The sequence below is a fragment of the Vulpes lagopus genome, chromosome 7 (genome assembly GCF_018345385.1).
Source record: "Vulpes lagopus strain Blue_001 chromosome 7, ASM1834538v1, whole genome shotgun sequence".
Taxonomy (NCBI): domain Eukaryota; kingdom Metazoa; phylum Chordata; class Mammalia; order Carnivora; family Canidae; genus Vulpes; species Vulpes lagopus.
The window spans coordinates 103447714-103464203 of NC_054830.1; the positions used below are offsets into that span (position 1 = coordinate 103447714).

The 16490-nt window shown below is 37.3% G+C and overlaps 1 protein-coding gene across 40 annotated transcripts in view; it reads left to right on the forward strand.

The window, feature by feature from the left end:
* The window catches only part of PTPRD (protein tyrosine phosphatase receptor type D), a 508136-nt gene that overhangs the window by 341833 nt on the left and 149813 nt on the right, over positions 1–16490 (forward strand). For 13 of the 40 annotated variants that reach the window (XM_041763214.1, XM_041763219.1, XM_041763216.1 and 10 more), the window contains 2 exons: positions 9376–9473; positions 10465–10724. In XM_041763214.1, the coding sequence (XP_041619148.1) occupies positions 9376–9473; positions 10465–10724 (358 nt within the window). Of the gene's footprint in view, positions 1–1519; positions 1547–5533; positions 5652–8351; positions 8940–9372; positions 9474–10464; positions 10725–16490 lie in introns of all 40 variants that reach the window. The other 27 variants (XM_041763191.1, XM_041763202.1, XM_041763197.1 and 24 more) reach the window with 5 other exon arrangements.

Genomic DNA, 16490 nt, shown 5'->3' on the forward strand with positions numbered 1-16490 from the left:
TAGGGATTACATGTAACCTGTGGATAGCTTCTCTATACTGGGTCCAGTATAGAGATGGTATGCTATGAATAGGAGAGTACTAGGCTTATCTAGCAAATTGGTGGCTGGGCATGGAAAAGGCTGGGGTTTGGAAAATTTGAAATGTATTTCAGTAAAAGGTTTCTTACCCTGTGTCAAAGTAAGGAAGACTATGAGCTAAGTTGAGAACTCTTATGTCAGGTTGCCAAATTTTGCATTCTTGTCTCAGTGCAAATAAGAGAGCAACTCATGTCCCTGTGGCTCTAAGGAAAACATTGACCCTAAAGTTTTAATATAATCAACTCATGAAAATGCTGTTTTTCTTTCTATATTGAAACGTTTTGACAACGGGATCTGGATTAAAGGTTTGGACCTGATTAAGTAATCAGGTCCAAATCCAGTTCCATGGTTTTGAAGTCTATTTCTGTGAACTTATTATTTAGATTCATAGTCCTTTAGACTCTAGAAAAAGGGCATTGCTTTTTCTAAATATTTATTCTGTACTGTCTGATTATGTAATCATAATATGAAATTAATCAAGCCATTAATGCCTATATTTTCTTTTGTAAGTCTGTTATTATGAAAAAGAAAATGATACGGCCATAATGGTTTTATGTTCTTCAAGTCCTAGAAAGTTTTACATTATAAACCTGTAGTTCTATCAGTGTTTTCATTGTGGAGGATGGTGGTTAATGGAATTATATGATAAAAAATGCCTTAAATGTGAACACAGTTCTTCCCATCTTCTACTTTGTCTTTTTTTTTTAATTTTTTAAAAGATTTTATTTATTTATTCATGAGAGAGAGAGAGAGAGAGAGAGAGAGAGGCAGAGACACAGGCAGAGGGAGAAGCAGGCTCCATGCAGGGAGCCCGATGCGGGACTTGATCCTGGGACTCCAGAATCACGCCCTGGGCTGAAGGCAGGCTCTAAACCTGAGCCACCCCGGGATCCCCTACTTTGTCTTTTCTTTATTAATTTGATGATTTGCCTTATGTGTATATGTTTTTGATTGTTGTTCTTTTGCCTACTTCATGTATTCTTTGAATTTTCATTGAAATTCCACTGCATCTTGCAAGATTTCCCTGGGGCTATAAGATTCCAATATTTTATGAAAGGTGGTATTCTAATTAGTGACACAAATTAATTGCATAACATAAAGAAAAAGTAAAAATAAATGTCATAAAGTAGTGTATGATTAAAAACACTAACTGTATATTATACCTTATTGATTCATTTCAGTGAACCACACATTAAAAATATGTGTTAGCTAATTTTAATAATAACAATACAAACGTATTTACTTTTGACGTCTCAGTTCAGAGTGAGGGTGGCAGCCTAACACACCTACTCTTTGGAATTTTACGTACACACTGCTTCAGTTGCTTGTTTTGTTTTGTTTTAATCTAAGGAGGGCAACATTGCCTTTATAAGGCTACAAATTTCTCTTCATTCCTTTTTATTTTGTTTTCCTCTTCCCCAACCTTCTTAAACTCAATCAGTGGGAATTTGATGATACTACTGAACATGTGAGTAATTTTGGACGGCTTTGTCAGAAAAGATTATAAATGCTTGTTTTTTCTGTTATCCTCCTTTCACTTATTTGTGATATGTCGTCACAGTTTGCTTGGATGCATGAACTAACAAATTATTTTTAAGTTATCCTCACTACATGGTATACTTTTATTTATTTTTTTTTATTTTTTTTTTCATGGTATACTTTTAATTTAAGTTTTTGTTTTGTGAAATTGGCATGTTTTGTGAATTTGGTGCTACTGATTGCATAAGAAATATCATGAGCTCATGTTGCTTTGATGGCTGTTACTAACTCTGCCTTGTGACACAGTTAGAGGAGGAATGCTTTAAGTGGAGGTATCACAGATGAGAGATATCAAGCTGTTTGATATAGGCCACTCATAAACCGTACCCCAAGGTTACATTTTCCGCAGATAACACTACGTATATCTGGTACTAATTATATCCTGACATGGCAATTCTCTGTTGTACCCATAAAAATTTGAGTTAAATTGAATAAGTCATGCCAAGAGGCAGAAAGTATCTCACTGAGGGAGGAATTTTTTTAAAAATATTTCAATGGTTGGATTATGTTATTTATTGGTAGCTTATTACTATGCATAGGTTTCTGTGGGGGACATAGGATGTGACACCTACCTTCTAAGTGTTTGCAGTAGGTGGCTAGGAAGGATGTACAGTTCAGAAAAGTTCCATAAATTACAACAAAAGTGATGACCTCAAGAAATATGTAATTAATTAGTAAATGAGTGGCATTGTCAGCCAGAACTATGAGTTCAGGGGCCATGGACCAAAAGTAGAAGAGGTCTTGAAACTTTGTTGAGAACTTAAGAAATATATAAAGGTTGAAGAGGTGGAAAAGTGTGTGTGTGTGTGTGTGTGTGTGTGTGTCTGTGTGTGTCTGTGTGTGTTGGGGATTCAGAGGTAGGAATGCATTTTTTATGATGTAGCCATTAAGGCAGGTCATGAATGTGATATAGTCAAGTGATATGGGCTTTCCAATTCAACATGAATGAAGGGGTTCAAGCTAGTAAATTAGTGCTAAGTATGGTGAGTAACTTTCAGTATAATGTTGGGAAAACCTGAGTGTCAAGCTAAAGAGCTAGCTTTTAACTCTTCAGGACTGGAGAGATACAGAAAATTATTAAAAACAGAAGTAAGATAAAGGCTGGTAAGGGTATTTTTTCATTTAGTATTTTTTTTTTTTTTTTGCCGAAACGCAGGGCTCTTATTGGGAATATTGGTAAATACAATAGGCAAGGTATCAGTTTTAGTGGAACTGACAGTGTTTGATAAACTTCTTAGATTGTGATCCATAGTAAGAAATGCATTATATGTTATGACCAATGTGTTCATATGTCTTAAAAATAATATATTACCTTTAAATATATGTAAAATTTAATATTTTGCATGAAGTATATCCTATTTCTTTTTTAAAATGCAAGTCATGACTGAGTAAATTGATTTCATGACCTACTTAAGTGGGTCATTACCTGCAGCTTGAAAGCCAATGACATAGTGGATAGATTAGAGAGAAAGAAGATAGTAAACAGGGAAACAAAAATAGTTCTTTTACTAAAGTAGTCATTAAATAATAAAAATCAATAGAGTTGAAGCAGTGGAGATGAAAAAGGGGCAGTTTTGGTCAATATTTTAGAAGAAAAATTGACAAAAACTTACTAAGAATTAGAGGAAGAAAAAGAGATCAAGTCACTCGTAGGTTTGGAGCATCTAAACCATTCATCAAAGTGTAGAAGCAAGGAGGGGAATTTGCTCTTGGGAATGACATTTGAGCTTCAGTTAAGTTGAACTTGAGGGAACAATTGACTGTCAAGGGGAAATGTCCAACACATATTTATAGTGTACATGCCACTGGAGCCCTGATGGGAAAACAGGACCAGAAATGAGTTTAGAATATAGAGAGGAAAAATTCCTTAAGGTTTGGAGGTGTGTTTTCTTTGGGGGGGGGACTAGAGAGAAACACAGCAGGCCAGTAACTGTTTCCGCATCCAGGAATGCCAATTTTTAATAGGCAGGGGCAGGAAGTTGAGTGGGGATATGATGGGAGAAGGCAAACGAGAATAAGGAATGGTGGTCATGCTATCAGCCACACTACCTCACAGAGCATATGGAAACCACCAAGGAAGTATGTCCACAGTTTAAAGAAAGAAAATGTAACACACGAGATGATATGATCCAGGCAGATAGAGGTGTATTCAGCTGTGATTATACCACCACAGAGGGTTTGGCCAATTACAAATTGCATTACTTATGTTATCCTGTAACAGCCGGCATGAGAGGAAGGGCACGTGTGGTTCATCCAATTTGACAAATGAAAGAGACTTATATAAGGCTCAGAGTACATAAATTCCTTTCTACATGATTTGGTGATAGAACCAAGCCCTGCTTTTCCCCACCCTACCCCAGTCTTGCCTACTGGGGTAGTCTTGCCTAAATATAGCAGAAATTCAGTAGCATGTGAGAGGGACTTTGGAAACAATAATGTTGTCATTTGCCCATCATAATTTCTGGAATACCCAGTATATCTACTGTAATTTAGAATGCTACTCTTGGGTGATTCAGATGGTTTTTATAGCCTCTCTAATGTTAGTGAAACCATTCCAAGGTCCTGAAAATAAAATCTCTCCCAAATATAGCCCATTCTTTTGGCGGAATAATATTTCCAATGGCTGCTCAGGATGATATCTGAAATTCCTGAATTTCTGTTCCAATGATATTCCTACTATTTTGAGAAAAGCATACTGTCAAAAGCTGTCATATTTGGGATCAGATTCAATAGTTGAGTTCTATGGTGTGTCTTACAGCCTTGCATAGAAAAATCCTTCTGTCCTACACACAATCTAGTCCATTCCATAAACTCTCACTTGCATTGTCTTCAGATGTGGAAGACAATGACATTGTATTATTTATTGGATCTAATCATATTTAATTTGAAAACATAGCAGTGCCAAATATCTGAAAGGGCTCTTTACAACTGTGTATTTGTGTGTGGGGATGCAGGTGCATGTGTAGCAACTCTAAAGAAAATAACAGAACAAACTACTCTATGTAAAGAATTATATAATCTCCTGTTTGGAAGAACAGGTCTAAATTTTGTAACCATTCACATTTTTGGGCCAAAATTAAGAGAAAACTAGAATTGTGATAAATAGTGTATGGCATATGACATTTCTAAACAGAATTAATTGAGTACTCTCCATGAGGATGTGCTGTGAGTACTCTCCATGAGGATGTGGTGAAAAATGCATTGTTCTTTGGTTTTATGACCTACTCCAAATCACCAGAAAATTCTCCTTAATGTGTAATGATTTTAGTCCATACTGTATGTAACTAACCAATACTATGTTACTTGAGTCCTAAGAAACTTCTCTGGCTGTCAGGATATCTAGGTCTGACAGATCAGCCATTTGGCAAAATACTAGCGTAGGGATAAAACAGACTGCATTGGCATCAGCTGCATCACTGGTCTGTGGGCCAGACTATAGTGAATACATATTGAGAGCTCCTGGCATAATATAACTGCTGGTTTATTGTTTGCTCACCATGAGCCAGGCATAAGTTTTTAGTATTTACCTGATATAATTCATTGAATCCTTCTGTTATTCCAACCTTCACATGAGAAACTGAGGTACAGAGGGGGTTAACTCACCTGCCCTGGATCACCAAGCTAGTAAATAAGGAGATGCAGCTTTAAATTCAAGAATTCAGGAGTTCTGGCCCCAGGTATTGTGTTTTTAACTACTACTTCTTAGAATTACCTCTCACGATGGCTAAAGACCCCACTTTAATGTCAGCATGAAAACACATCATTCATAGCATGAGCAACAGGCATGAAACTTCCAGTGCTTGGCATGGCTACAGGGAGTATTCAAGCATGCAGAGAATGAAGATGAATGCTTTGATTTTTCCCCCAGGGTATTTGCAGTGTTTTGAATCAGTGTTGTTCTATTGTGTCATTTTAGGACATGATTATTTCTGGGCTACAGCCTGAAACTTCCTACTCCCTCACTGTCACAGCCTATACCACCAAAGGAGATGGTGCTCGCAGCAAGCCTAAACTGGTGTCCACCACTGGGGCAGGTAACCTTATTTGTGCATAAATGTGCCTTGAACTTTTTCCAGGTGACAATAATACTCATTTTCCGAATGGTATGGTGAATTCTATCAGAAAGAAAAAGTGGACTATGGTTCAACTTTTGTGTTTTTTGATATACAGTTCAGAAAAAAAAATTTCAAGACACACTTTGCCCAAATTATCCGGTCAGTCATTCAACAAGTATGTTCATGTGCACCTACTACATGTCAGGCATTACTACCAGTACTGAGGATACAGTCATCAACAGAACATAAATATTATTCCCTCCTGAAACTTATTTTCTAAGTCAAACTAGATAATTAGCTAGTAGACAAATGAATGTATAATAAATCATCAGTAAGTTTGAAGTTGAAATGTAAAGGTAAGTAGACATTAAAGATAGGATAGCCCCTAGTGGTCTGTTTGCGAAGAGTGGTTGGAGAGGGTCTCTTAGAGGAAAGTTATTTGAGCTGAAGCATGAGTGATGCAAGTTCCATGAATGTCCAGTGAGATGATCATGTGGGCAGAGATGTCACTCATTAGCTTCAGCCTCTCTCTGCAACAAACCTTTTTAGAAGAGCTGCCATGTTGAACTCGCTGATGACTTACAGTTCTAGGGTGTTTTTGCCATTTTCTCCTCCTCACTCCTTGCTGTGGGGATTCTGAAGAAGTCAAATCACATAAAAGATGGGGAACAGAAAAGAGAAGAAGGCTGCAAAATGTCAGATCGCTCCTCTGAAGAACAAAGTTTCTTAATGCTCTTTAGAGTTACTTTGATTGGCTCACATTAGGAAAAGCCAGCATGAAGGAAGACCTGACATTGTAAAACCAATAAATTAAGACATAATTACAAAAGGATTCTCCTCCAATCCCTTTATATAGCAATCTCCCATGGAACATTTAAACTATGATTTGATTTACTCCTCCTGATTCGCTTCTCTCACAACTTTTTAGGAACACACCTCTAGGTAAAGGCATAAAGCAAAGAACAGCTGTGATGTTGAGTACCCTCCTGGGTGCCATGCTCACTGCCAAATTTGTCTAAATGTCATAAGATTTGCCTCACTTACATCCTGCCACCTGGAACTGCCTCAAGCAGCAGGATTACAGATGGCAAAACTCCTTTAAGGCAAAGTCTTCTGGGCCTTATTTTTTTTAAATATTTTTTTAAGAATAGCATTGTATCAAGCTAATTTAATACCCTGCAGAGGAGATACATGTTCAGTGGGGGCATGTTGCCTGGCTGTGGAACCAGCCTATATTGAAATGTAGACAACTAAGGGTAAACCCCTGAAATTAAATCTCAAAATGAAGAAAATACATTTCCTACACCTAAATTTGTAATTGTGTCTTAATTAGTCTGAGATGTCTTACGTAAAGCATCAAGTTCCTATTGCTCTTAAGATAGAGGTGCTATAATGAGGCAGAGAAAGTAGAGACTTTATAGCCTAGGGATGTGAATCCCAGGAAAATAAATGGCATTGTCTATTTCAATAGCACTAAGACTGGATCATCACTTTTTTGTGACTATTCAAAAATTATTTAGAATTGTTATAGATTATTTTGGTGTTTCTATTTACAATTTCAGATCTTTCTTAATCACAGGAGACTTGGATATTGAGGTAGACAATGCTTATATTTTAGATGTCTATACATTTATTGTCTTCATACTTCCTCACTGAGCCTAGGTTGGAGGTGTGAAAATGCAGATTTATAATATATTTAAGAGAAAAGCTCGAGTTTTATTTTCTGACAACCTCCTAGTCAAAAAGCATCCCTTAGTCATGGTTTATCCCAATATAAAGTATAGACAAAGAGTGCAAATTATAACCAATATAACTCAAAGAAACATAATTTTGTACTTTAAAAAATCTTGCAAGCAGCATAAGAATAGAGTTAAGTGTTGGGGCTATGGATTCAGATTGTCTCATAGCTTTCTCACTTATTATACCTTTGACTATGCAGTTTTCTATCTCTCTGGGTGTCATTTTCTTATTATAGAAAATGAAGATAATAACTAATCAGAGTGTGTAGTCAAGAGTGAAAAATGTAAATCAAATGAGATACTACACTGAACGCTCTGAGCACCGTGCCTGGTACATTGCATGTACCCAATAATTAAATATGTTATAATTATTATTCTTATTAGCTGTATCTAATTAGCTAATCTCTACTTGGATTCATTTTTCTGTGGCATGAACCTTTACCTCATGTGTGGTAGTTTTGATATGAGAAGATATTTTGTTTTGTTTTATTTTTTTAAAGATTTATTTATTTATTTATTCATTCATTCATTCATTCATTCATGAGACACACAAAGAGAGGCAGAGACACAGGCAGAGGGAGAAGCAGGCTCCCTGTAGGGAGCCTGATGTGGAACTCAAACCCGGGACTCTGGGATTGTGTCCTGGGCCAAAGGCAGATGCTCAACCACTGAGCCACCCAGGTGTCCCTTTTTGTTTTGTTTTAAATACTCTTGAATTATTGTTTAAGCCTATTTGTGTCTGTTATCAAATTCTGGTATCTCAGCCTATCTTAATAATTAATTATGAGAAGAAGCATATTTCCACAGAGGTATATATATCAAGGCTTTTTAAATAAATAATGTCATGGGAATTTCCATAGAGTGATGTTCCCACTCAGCAGTGATTACAGTGTGAATGTCTGTATAGGTTGGTCTGACCACTCCCTCCCATGTGCTCTAGTTCCAGGAAAACCTCGGCTTGTGATTAATCACACTCAAATGAATACTGCTCTCATTCAATGGCACCCCCCTGTGGACACATTTGGACCTCTTCAGGGCTATCGCCTAAAATTTGGCCGGAAAGATACGGAACCACTCACTACTCTTGAGTTCTCTGATAAAGAAGATCACTTTACAGCTACAGACATCCATAAGGGAGCATCATATATCTTCAGGCTCTCAGCCAGAAACAAAGTGGGCTTTGGGGAAGAGATAGTGAAGGAGATTTCTGTTCCAGAAGAAGTCCCAACTGGATTCCCTCAAAACCTCCACTCAGAAGGCACTACTTCAACCTCTGTCCAGTTATCCTGGCAGCCACCTGTCCTGGCAGAGAGAAATGGCATCATCACCAAGTACACTCTTCTGTATCGGGATATCAACATCCCTCTTCTTCCGTTGGAGCAGCTTATTGTTCCAGCTGATACCACTATGACACTCAGTGGCTTAAAGCCAGATACCACATATGATGTAAAAGTACGTGCTCACACGAGCAAAGGGCCCGGGCCATATAGTCCCAGTGTCCAGTTCAGGACACTGCCTGTGGATCAAGGTAGGATTTGTCTGCTTATGGCCTTCCTCCTTTAAAGGAATGTCGGTCTTTGGAAATCAGTATTTTGAAGCTATAAATAAACTGATCGGACCATTCATATTAATATAGGTTCAGCAAAAGCAAAAAGGTAAAGTATATAAAACTTAATATGTTTTGGATGCCTTAGATTTTGGTTATAGAATGCCAAGCAAGTCTGGCTGACAGCACCCCAGTGTTCTCAGGTAAGGAGAGTATAATATAGTTGAATTGGAGAAAAGAGAGATCCTTATGAGAATGGGGTAGTAGAATGAATGGTCTAAACAGGTAGGCAAATCACACTTGTCTCTCTGATCAAAGTACATGGCATCTGCCGTAAGCCCGATGGTCCATGGTGGACAAGGACAGGTCATACGTTCTTAGGAGGAGTGTAAATACACTGTTTTTCCTTTTCCAGCAGTGTTTGCAAAAAATTTTCATGTGAAAGCAGTAATGAAGACTTCAGTGCTGCTATCTTGGGAAATTCCAGAAAATTATAATTCCGCCATGCCTTTCAAAGTAAGTTGCCTTCTAATTTGTAAGATATCATGGGTGAAGGGGGGGGTGGCATGCAGTTTACCTGGGTAGGTTACTTAGAAAGCATATGCACCACTTTGATTCAGCCGCACACACTTGCTTTTCTCCGTTTTGGTTTCACTTGAAAGATGAAGAGGGAGCTGAAGCCTAGGGGTGGTATTACTTGTCAGCCACCTTGTAGTTCCAAGTCTTTTTACATCTAAGCTAGTGCTTTTCTTATTTCACCAGAAAATGAAATTTACATAGTTTCTACTTCTTTAAAATGCTGCATCCTGGGATTTTAAAAATGTGTTTATGGGCCTGATTCTTTGTATGTTTTTTTTAATTAAAAAAATCTCTTATTTATTTATTCATGAGAGATACAGAGACAGAGGCAGAGACACAGGCAGAAGGAGAAGCAGGCTCCTCACAGGGAGCCCGATGTGGGACTCAATCCCAGGATCCTGGGATCATACCCTGAGCCAAAGGCAGACGCTCAACCGCTGAGCCACCCAGGTGTCCTTCTTTGTATGTTTTAAACTCTAATTTGTGGTTGAGAGACACTAGAGATGTTAGCAAGAAGTGCAACTCTATGAAATAAAGAAGAAAGAAACATTTTTGAAGGCAAAACTATACTCCAGAACAGGAATAACAGCATTTAGAAAAAAGGTGATATGAATAATACATTGAAAACCCAGAACATTTCTGCACAATCTCCGTTAATTATATACAAGCAAGAAGTCGAATATTGGAAAAATATTGTACATTTCTTTCTGTATTTTTGATAGACTTAGAAACATTACAGAATTATGCAGTAAGAACCAAAAGAAAAATTGATTCAATCTCTAGAGTTTATGAACACTTACAGGCTTGGGAATTATCCAAAATTAGAATTGGCTTGACATGCATATTCTATACACAGGAACACATTAGTTTAGAAAGCACACATTGCCTCTCTGATAACCAAATCTCTTTGATTGGTTGTATCTTCTAGATTCTTTATGATGATGGGAAAATGGTAGAAGAAGTAGATGGCCGGGCCACCCAGAAGTTAATTGTCAACTTGAAGCCTGAGAAGTCATATTCATTTGTGCTAACAAACCGTGGAAATAGTGCTGGTGGGCTGCAACACAGGGTCACGGCAAAGACTGCACCAGATGTGCTACGTACCAAGCCCGCCTTCATTGGGAAGACCAACCTGGATGGCATGATTACTGTGCAACTGCCTGAAGTACCCGCAAATGAGAATATAAAGTAAGTTGACTGAAGGGCTAGGGCCAAGGGATAGGAATGCAAGCAAGCAGGAAAAGAATATTCAACCTCAGTATTAGAGAAGTTATAAAAGAGTCTATTACTGTATGTGGAGTAAAAGATTCTTGCTCATTGGCCCTCCATTTTATTTGAATTTTATTACACCATGTTCTCATGTTCATTATAATACAGATTCTCATTAATTTAACATTAAGTGTTTTTTATGTCCCAGGAATGATGTAATGTAGTAGAGATAGACAAAAAGAAAACATGGTCCTTACTCCAAAGGAGTTTATGCTATAGTATACAGAATAAAGTGACTAGTTGAATAATATTTGGCAAATCTTATTATAATGGTGAGGAAGTCTCACAAAACATTACGAAGCTGAAAGAAACTTTGGGAAATGAGAAAAAAATAGTACACGGCACTGTTGTTTTATGTGTATTGAAAAGAGGCATTTCAAAAGTTATAGTTCAGAATGACATTGGAAAATACATGAAAGTTAGAAAATGGAAGTTTTCTCTTGTGGACAGAGCACAGTGTAGAGGCCAGTGGGGCTGACGTAAACAATCAAATCCAGTCAATTAAGTAGTTTACTGGTTATATATAGTTAGTTGATTTAGCCAATGCATTTTAAAAAATATTTTATTTATTGCCAATGCATTTTATAACCAGTATAGCTGGCTGGATATAGCTGATAGGAAAAAAAAATTTTTTTTCACTGCAGTCAGTATTCAGTATGAATATTGTGGGTGACCCTGGAGAACAAAAAGAAGATGTGGTCTTTGTCCTCAAAGAACTACCATAGAGTGAAGGATACAGAGGAACAGGTATAATACATGCCAATGATAGAGTTAGACTATTAAGAACAGCTAACTTATAATGAAATGGGTCAAGAAGATTTCTTGTTTAATCTTAAAGGACAAGTAGGATACAAAATATCAGAGTGAGAAGATTATATGCAAAGGCTCATTAGTTAAGGAAGCCAAGTTATTTTGTAAGGCCTGGACAAGAAACATAAGAGAGGTGAGCAAGAGCCAGGTTGCACTCAGAACTGGACCATGGAAATTCAGGAAAGGTGTTTATGCAAGAGAGTGGCATGTATCATTTATATAATACCTCAGTTTCCTTCTTTCCATTTCAGGAAATACTTATTATTTACTGCATGCTGAAGCTTGTGCTGTCTGCTTGCCTTCTCATTTCTTGTATCCCATACAATCATGTTTAGATAAAACTTGTTTTGAAAGATTTGAAGGTCAAGCAGAGATGTTTATGCATAGTTTATGAATTGTTAGGACCTTCACATTTAGCAGCAATCTGGTGACATAATTAGGACAGTTCTTAGGGAAGATGGCTCCTGAGAGCATATGTTGGAAGGATTGGAGCAATGTAGAGAAAAGTGTTGGGATGTCATTACGTAGTTGGTTGATTCTAGGTAAACAACTAGATTCTAAAATCAGTTGGAATTGAAGGAAATAGGATAAAGAGGCAGATAAGGGCAGTAACATAGTAGGAATGAGGGATCAAGGCAAAGAAAAAAATGTCATGGATGACTCTGAGAGTTGAATTTGGATGACAAAGTGAATAATGCTGCCATTCATCCTAAAGGATGAATGAAGGGGTTCAATTTTGGGTATGTTTTATGTGAGATATCAGTGAAATACCTAGTTAGAGATGCATGTTTAAAGAAATTACTAGGTTTATGAGTAGAAATTTGAGAGTCATTAACAGAACAGCAATGTATTTATGGAAAAAGAAAGAATCACTGAGACAGTGGGGTGAAGATATGAAGCTAAAGGCTAAAGTAAAGGTCTCAGGAAGGAAAGAGCTAGTAGAGGACACAGTAGGGTTTATTACAAAGTTAAGTGAAGAACCAAGCCAGGGCAAGTTCATGGCAAAAGAATTTTCAAGAAGGTGTGTACAGTCAAAATTTTCCAAAGCTCCAGAAAATTTTTTAAAAAGATGACATAAAAAAGAACAGCTATTAAAAAGTAAAATTATAAGAAAGAAGTTTTTAATGTAGTGCCATGGTTGAAATTTAGGAGTGTCTAATAATTGGTGACTTTTGACTTAACTAATATAAATGCTTCCAGAGAAAATGTTCTGTTCTTATTTATTTGATGAGATAATTGGAGGATTTTAACCAGATGGTGGGATTTCCAAAAGATCATGACTAAAATAAATTCACTGAGAAATCAGATCTCCTTTTTTTGTCCACTCTTCCTTTTGTATCATTCAGAAAACTGGAAACAAGAATGGAATATTAGTATAATTTTTATTCCAACAAGATTTAATATGAGAGTGATATTATATTTATCCATTTTTGTTTAAATCATCTGTGGATATATATGCCAGGAAATGTTTTAGGGACATAGTAGAGATAATGCTAACTTCCTCATTGCTCTTCTACTACATAGTTAATTGGGAAATTTGGACAAGTAGAGTCAGTTGAAATGGAGTTTTAGGATACCAAAGACTAGCTGGATAAGGGAGGCCAAAGGAGAGGTGTCCAACTCCAGTTTAGTAGCTCAGGGAAGGGTTCCCGAGAAAGAACATTAAAACTGAGGTCAGAATGACAGGAGCCTAGCTGGTCTGTGGGAGTGGGGTTGGAGAGATGCTGTTTCAGGGAAAAGACAGTATATGTGATACAGCAGGAGCAAGAGAAAGACTAGCATTTGTTACTTGTCTACCTCATCCACAAAGACATTTCAGCTGGCATCCAACAAACATGTATTCTATACATTGCCAGTGCCAGGTCTGGGAATAGATGACTGAGATGAAGCCCTACATTATGGTACCAGGACAGATAGAAAAAATAGATCATGTGAATATAATGGAGTAAGTACTGCCCAAGTTCCAGCCCAAATTGAGTGTCAGGGGAGACATCATCTAGAAGGAACTAGTGTTTAACCTGAGTCTTGAAGGGGAGGAAAGATTTAGGAAAGGTAAAATAGTTGCAAATAACAGGGAAAGATACAGAGCATAAATCCAATCCATTTAAAAACATGAACTGTCTATTCAGGGAAAGAGCAACTGAAAGATGAAAATAGGATAGAATAATTTGTAGTATTTGTTATTAGTTTCCAAGACTTAAGAAAAAAAATGCCTTTAGTGGCTCTTTACCCAATTGGCTTAGTGGAATGTGTTAGACATTATTGAGAAATGGCATTTTATTCCATTGGTGGTATATTTTTGGTTCATTTTCCAACTTCTGAATGAGTCAAGAATATCGTAGAATGTAGTCTTTAAGTGCTCTTCTTTAGCTTGCTCAGTTTTCCCCTTTGTTTTATTTATGTACTGCTTCCTCCTACATTTGAAACGGGAGTCAGAGAAAAGAGTAAAACTTTGGTAACAAAGAGAAGAGATCATTATGAAATATAAAAAGAAAGCAAATGACTGTGGGGGAAAAATGTGTTCTAGAAATGAATTTAAGGATTCCCAGAAATATATTCTAGTCTCTCTGGGGAAAAAAAGAGCAAAAGACAAAACTAGGAAACTACTCGAGAGGGAAAAGTATCAGAACCATAGGAAATGAAAAACAAATTTCCTGTTAGAAAAATAAACCAAGAAAAATGCTAAATAATCCATATACATTGGACTTTTTCAAGGGGTGATAACATAAAGTTACACATCCTGTTGTCATGTGGCACAGTCGTCCATTTTATTAGAGGCAGCTGGGTGCCATGCTGTGCCACTTGCAGCAGTTGGCAAGTTAAGAAATTAGAAAGGAATGTCGCTTATAGAATATCCTGGGAGAAATGAGGAGAGAAAACACTAATACCAGAGCTGTGGGCTGGGTTGCTAACTTATATTTAGGTGAAAGCTCTTTAGAAAAGTACTTCCAGGGACACCTGGGTGGCTCAGTGGTTGAGCATCTGCCTTAGGCTCAGGTTGTGATCCCTGCATAGAGCCTGCTTCTCCCTCTGCCTGTGTCTCTGCCTCTATCTCTGTGTCTCTCATGAATAAATAAATAATTTTTTTTTGAAAAAAGAAAAGAAAAATACTTCCAATTTGTTTTCTGGTAAAATGAAATTTTGGTGATTAAAGGGCCGTGTTGCTTTTTTAAAAGATTTTATTTATTTATTTATTCATGAGAGACAGAGAGGCAGAAACAGAAGCAGTCTCCCCAGAGGGATCCTGATTTGGGACTCGATCCGAGGACTCAGGGATCACGACCTGAGCCAAAGGCAGATGGTCAACCACTGAACCACCCAGGTGCCCCTAAAGGACTGTTTTTATCAACAGAAACCATGCTTTCTAATTTCTGGCCAAGGTAATTGGGAAGTCTTGATCCCTACCCCCAACCTCTCACCACCCAGCAACAAATCTGACTCTTGTAAACATGACACAGCCATGGCTCATTGCTTTCGTACTCTTTCACACATGGTTTTTGTGTGGAGAAGTGAGGAACCTCTTTCAGGGAAAGTCCAAATTTCTTGTGAAATAGCCCTGTGGGTACTGCAGGTTCTGCTAGCAGGAATTTGTGATGCTTCAGTCTTCTTGGATAGATTTAGGGGTCAGAATGCCAGTCAGAAAATCTAGCAACTCCACCATTCTTCAGAAGCAAGTTGTGATGAAGGGAACTTCCCTGACTTTATAGAGCAGGATTTTACTCTGGGTGGTAACGAAAAATGTACCACACAGATTGTACTAAGAGATAAGCTACTGGAAGGTACCCGATGTAAGTTAATTTCATGGTAATCATCTTATATTTATGAAAAATAGAAATGAAGCAGAGCATTTTATGAAATTTTTAATGTCTTTGGTCTTACTAATTTGGCTTTCAGGTTGGCCTACTTTTTCCTCTTTTAAAGAAAATATTCTTGGAAGCATGGCTTACAAATATGCTTCATAAAATGTGTGCACCATTACTAGTTTAATGTATTAATGTATCATCTGTTTAATGTTTAATGAGAAATAATTCACTCATCACATGGTTGTCAACTGCAGTGGTGAAAGTTTAAATTTGTATAGTGCTTTACACTTTACTGAGGACATTTGAATGCTTTATTTTAGTCTCACAATAATCCTGTGAGGTAGGTATTATAGGTGAGTAAAGTGAGGCTCAGAGATACTAAACGGCCCGGCCACAATCATAAAGTTGATACTAAGAATAGTTATAATAGTGACAGGAGTCTTACTAGTTACTTTTCCAGGGCATAGCACACAATAGCTGATGGAATCTTCAGGAAAAGGGTGCTTCATATTTTATGGCTGAGGAAGTTATAGGGTGAACTGCCCTGCCTTCCCACACAAGATTGGAGCTGGAGAGGAAAGATTTGAACCCAGGCAGTCTGGCTGTAAGCCCACATGTTGAACCATGACCATAGAGTTTTTGGTCAGACCAGGACATTTTTTTTTCTAGGACAATTGATAAACCATTAAGAACTTGAGGAGAAGTAAGAATGGACAGAACTGCCCCAGACAGACCTTAGAACAAGGAGTAATTAGGCACCTGTGCCTGGTCATAGATCATGGAAATGCGTAAGTGTTATGGAGCAATTAAACCAATCGATTGCATGAGAGTTTAGATGAGAGGTAAAGGGAGAAGCTCCCCAGGGGCCAGCATTATCATCCACTATTTTACAAAAAAAGAAAATGAGGCCTGAAGAAATTAGGTGACTTTAACTTGTCTGAAAACACATAGCTAAAAATATTGAAAACCTTAATTTAAACATGGAGACTGGAAAGATCATTCAACCTGCTTTGGGTTTTCTATGGTAAATTAATTTGGTTTAAACAATATATACCCAAATAACTGTAGTGCA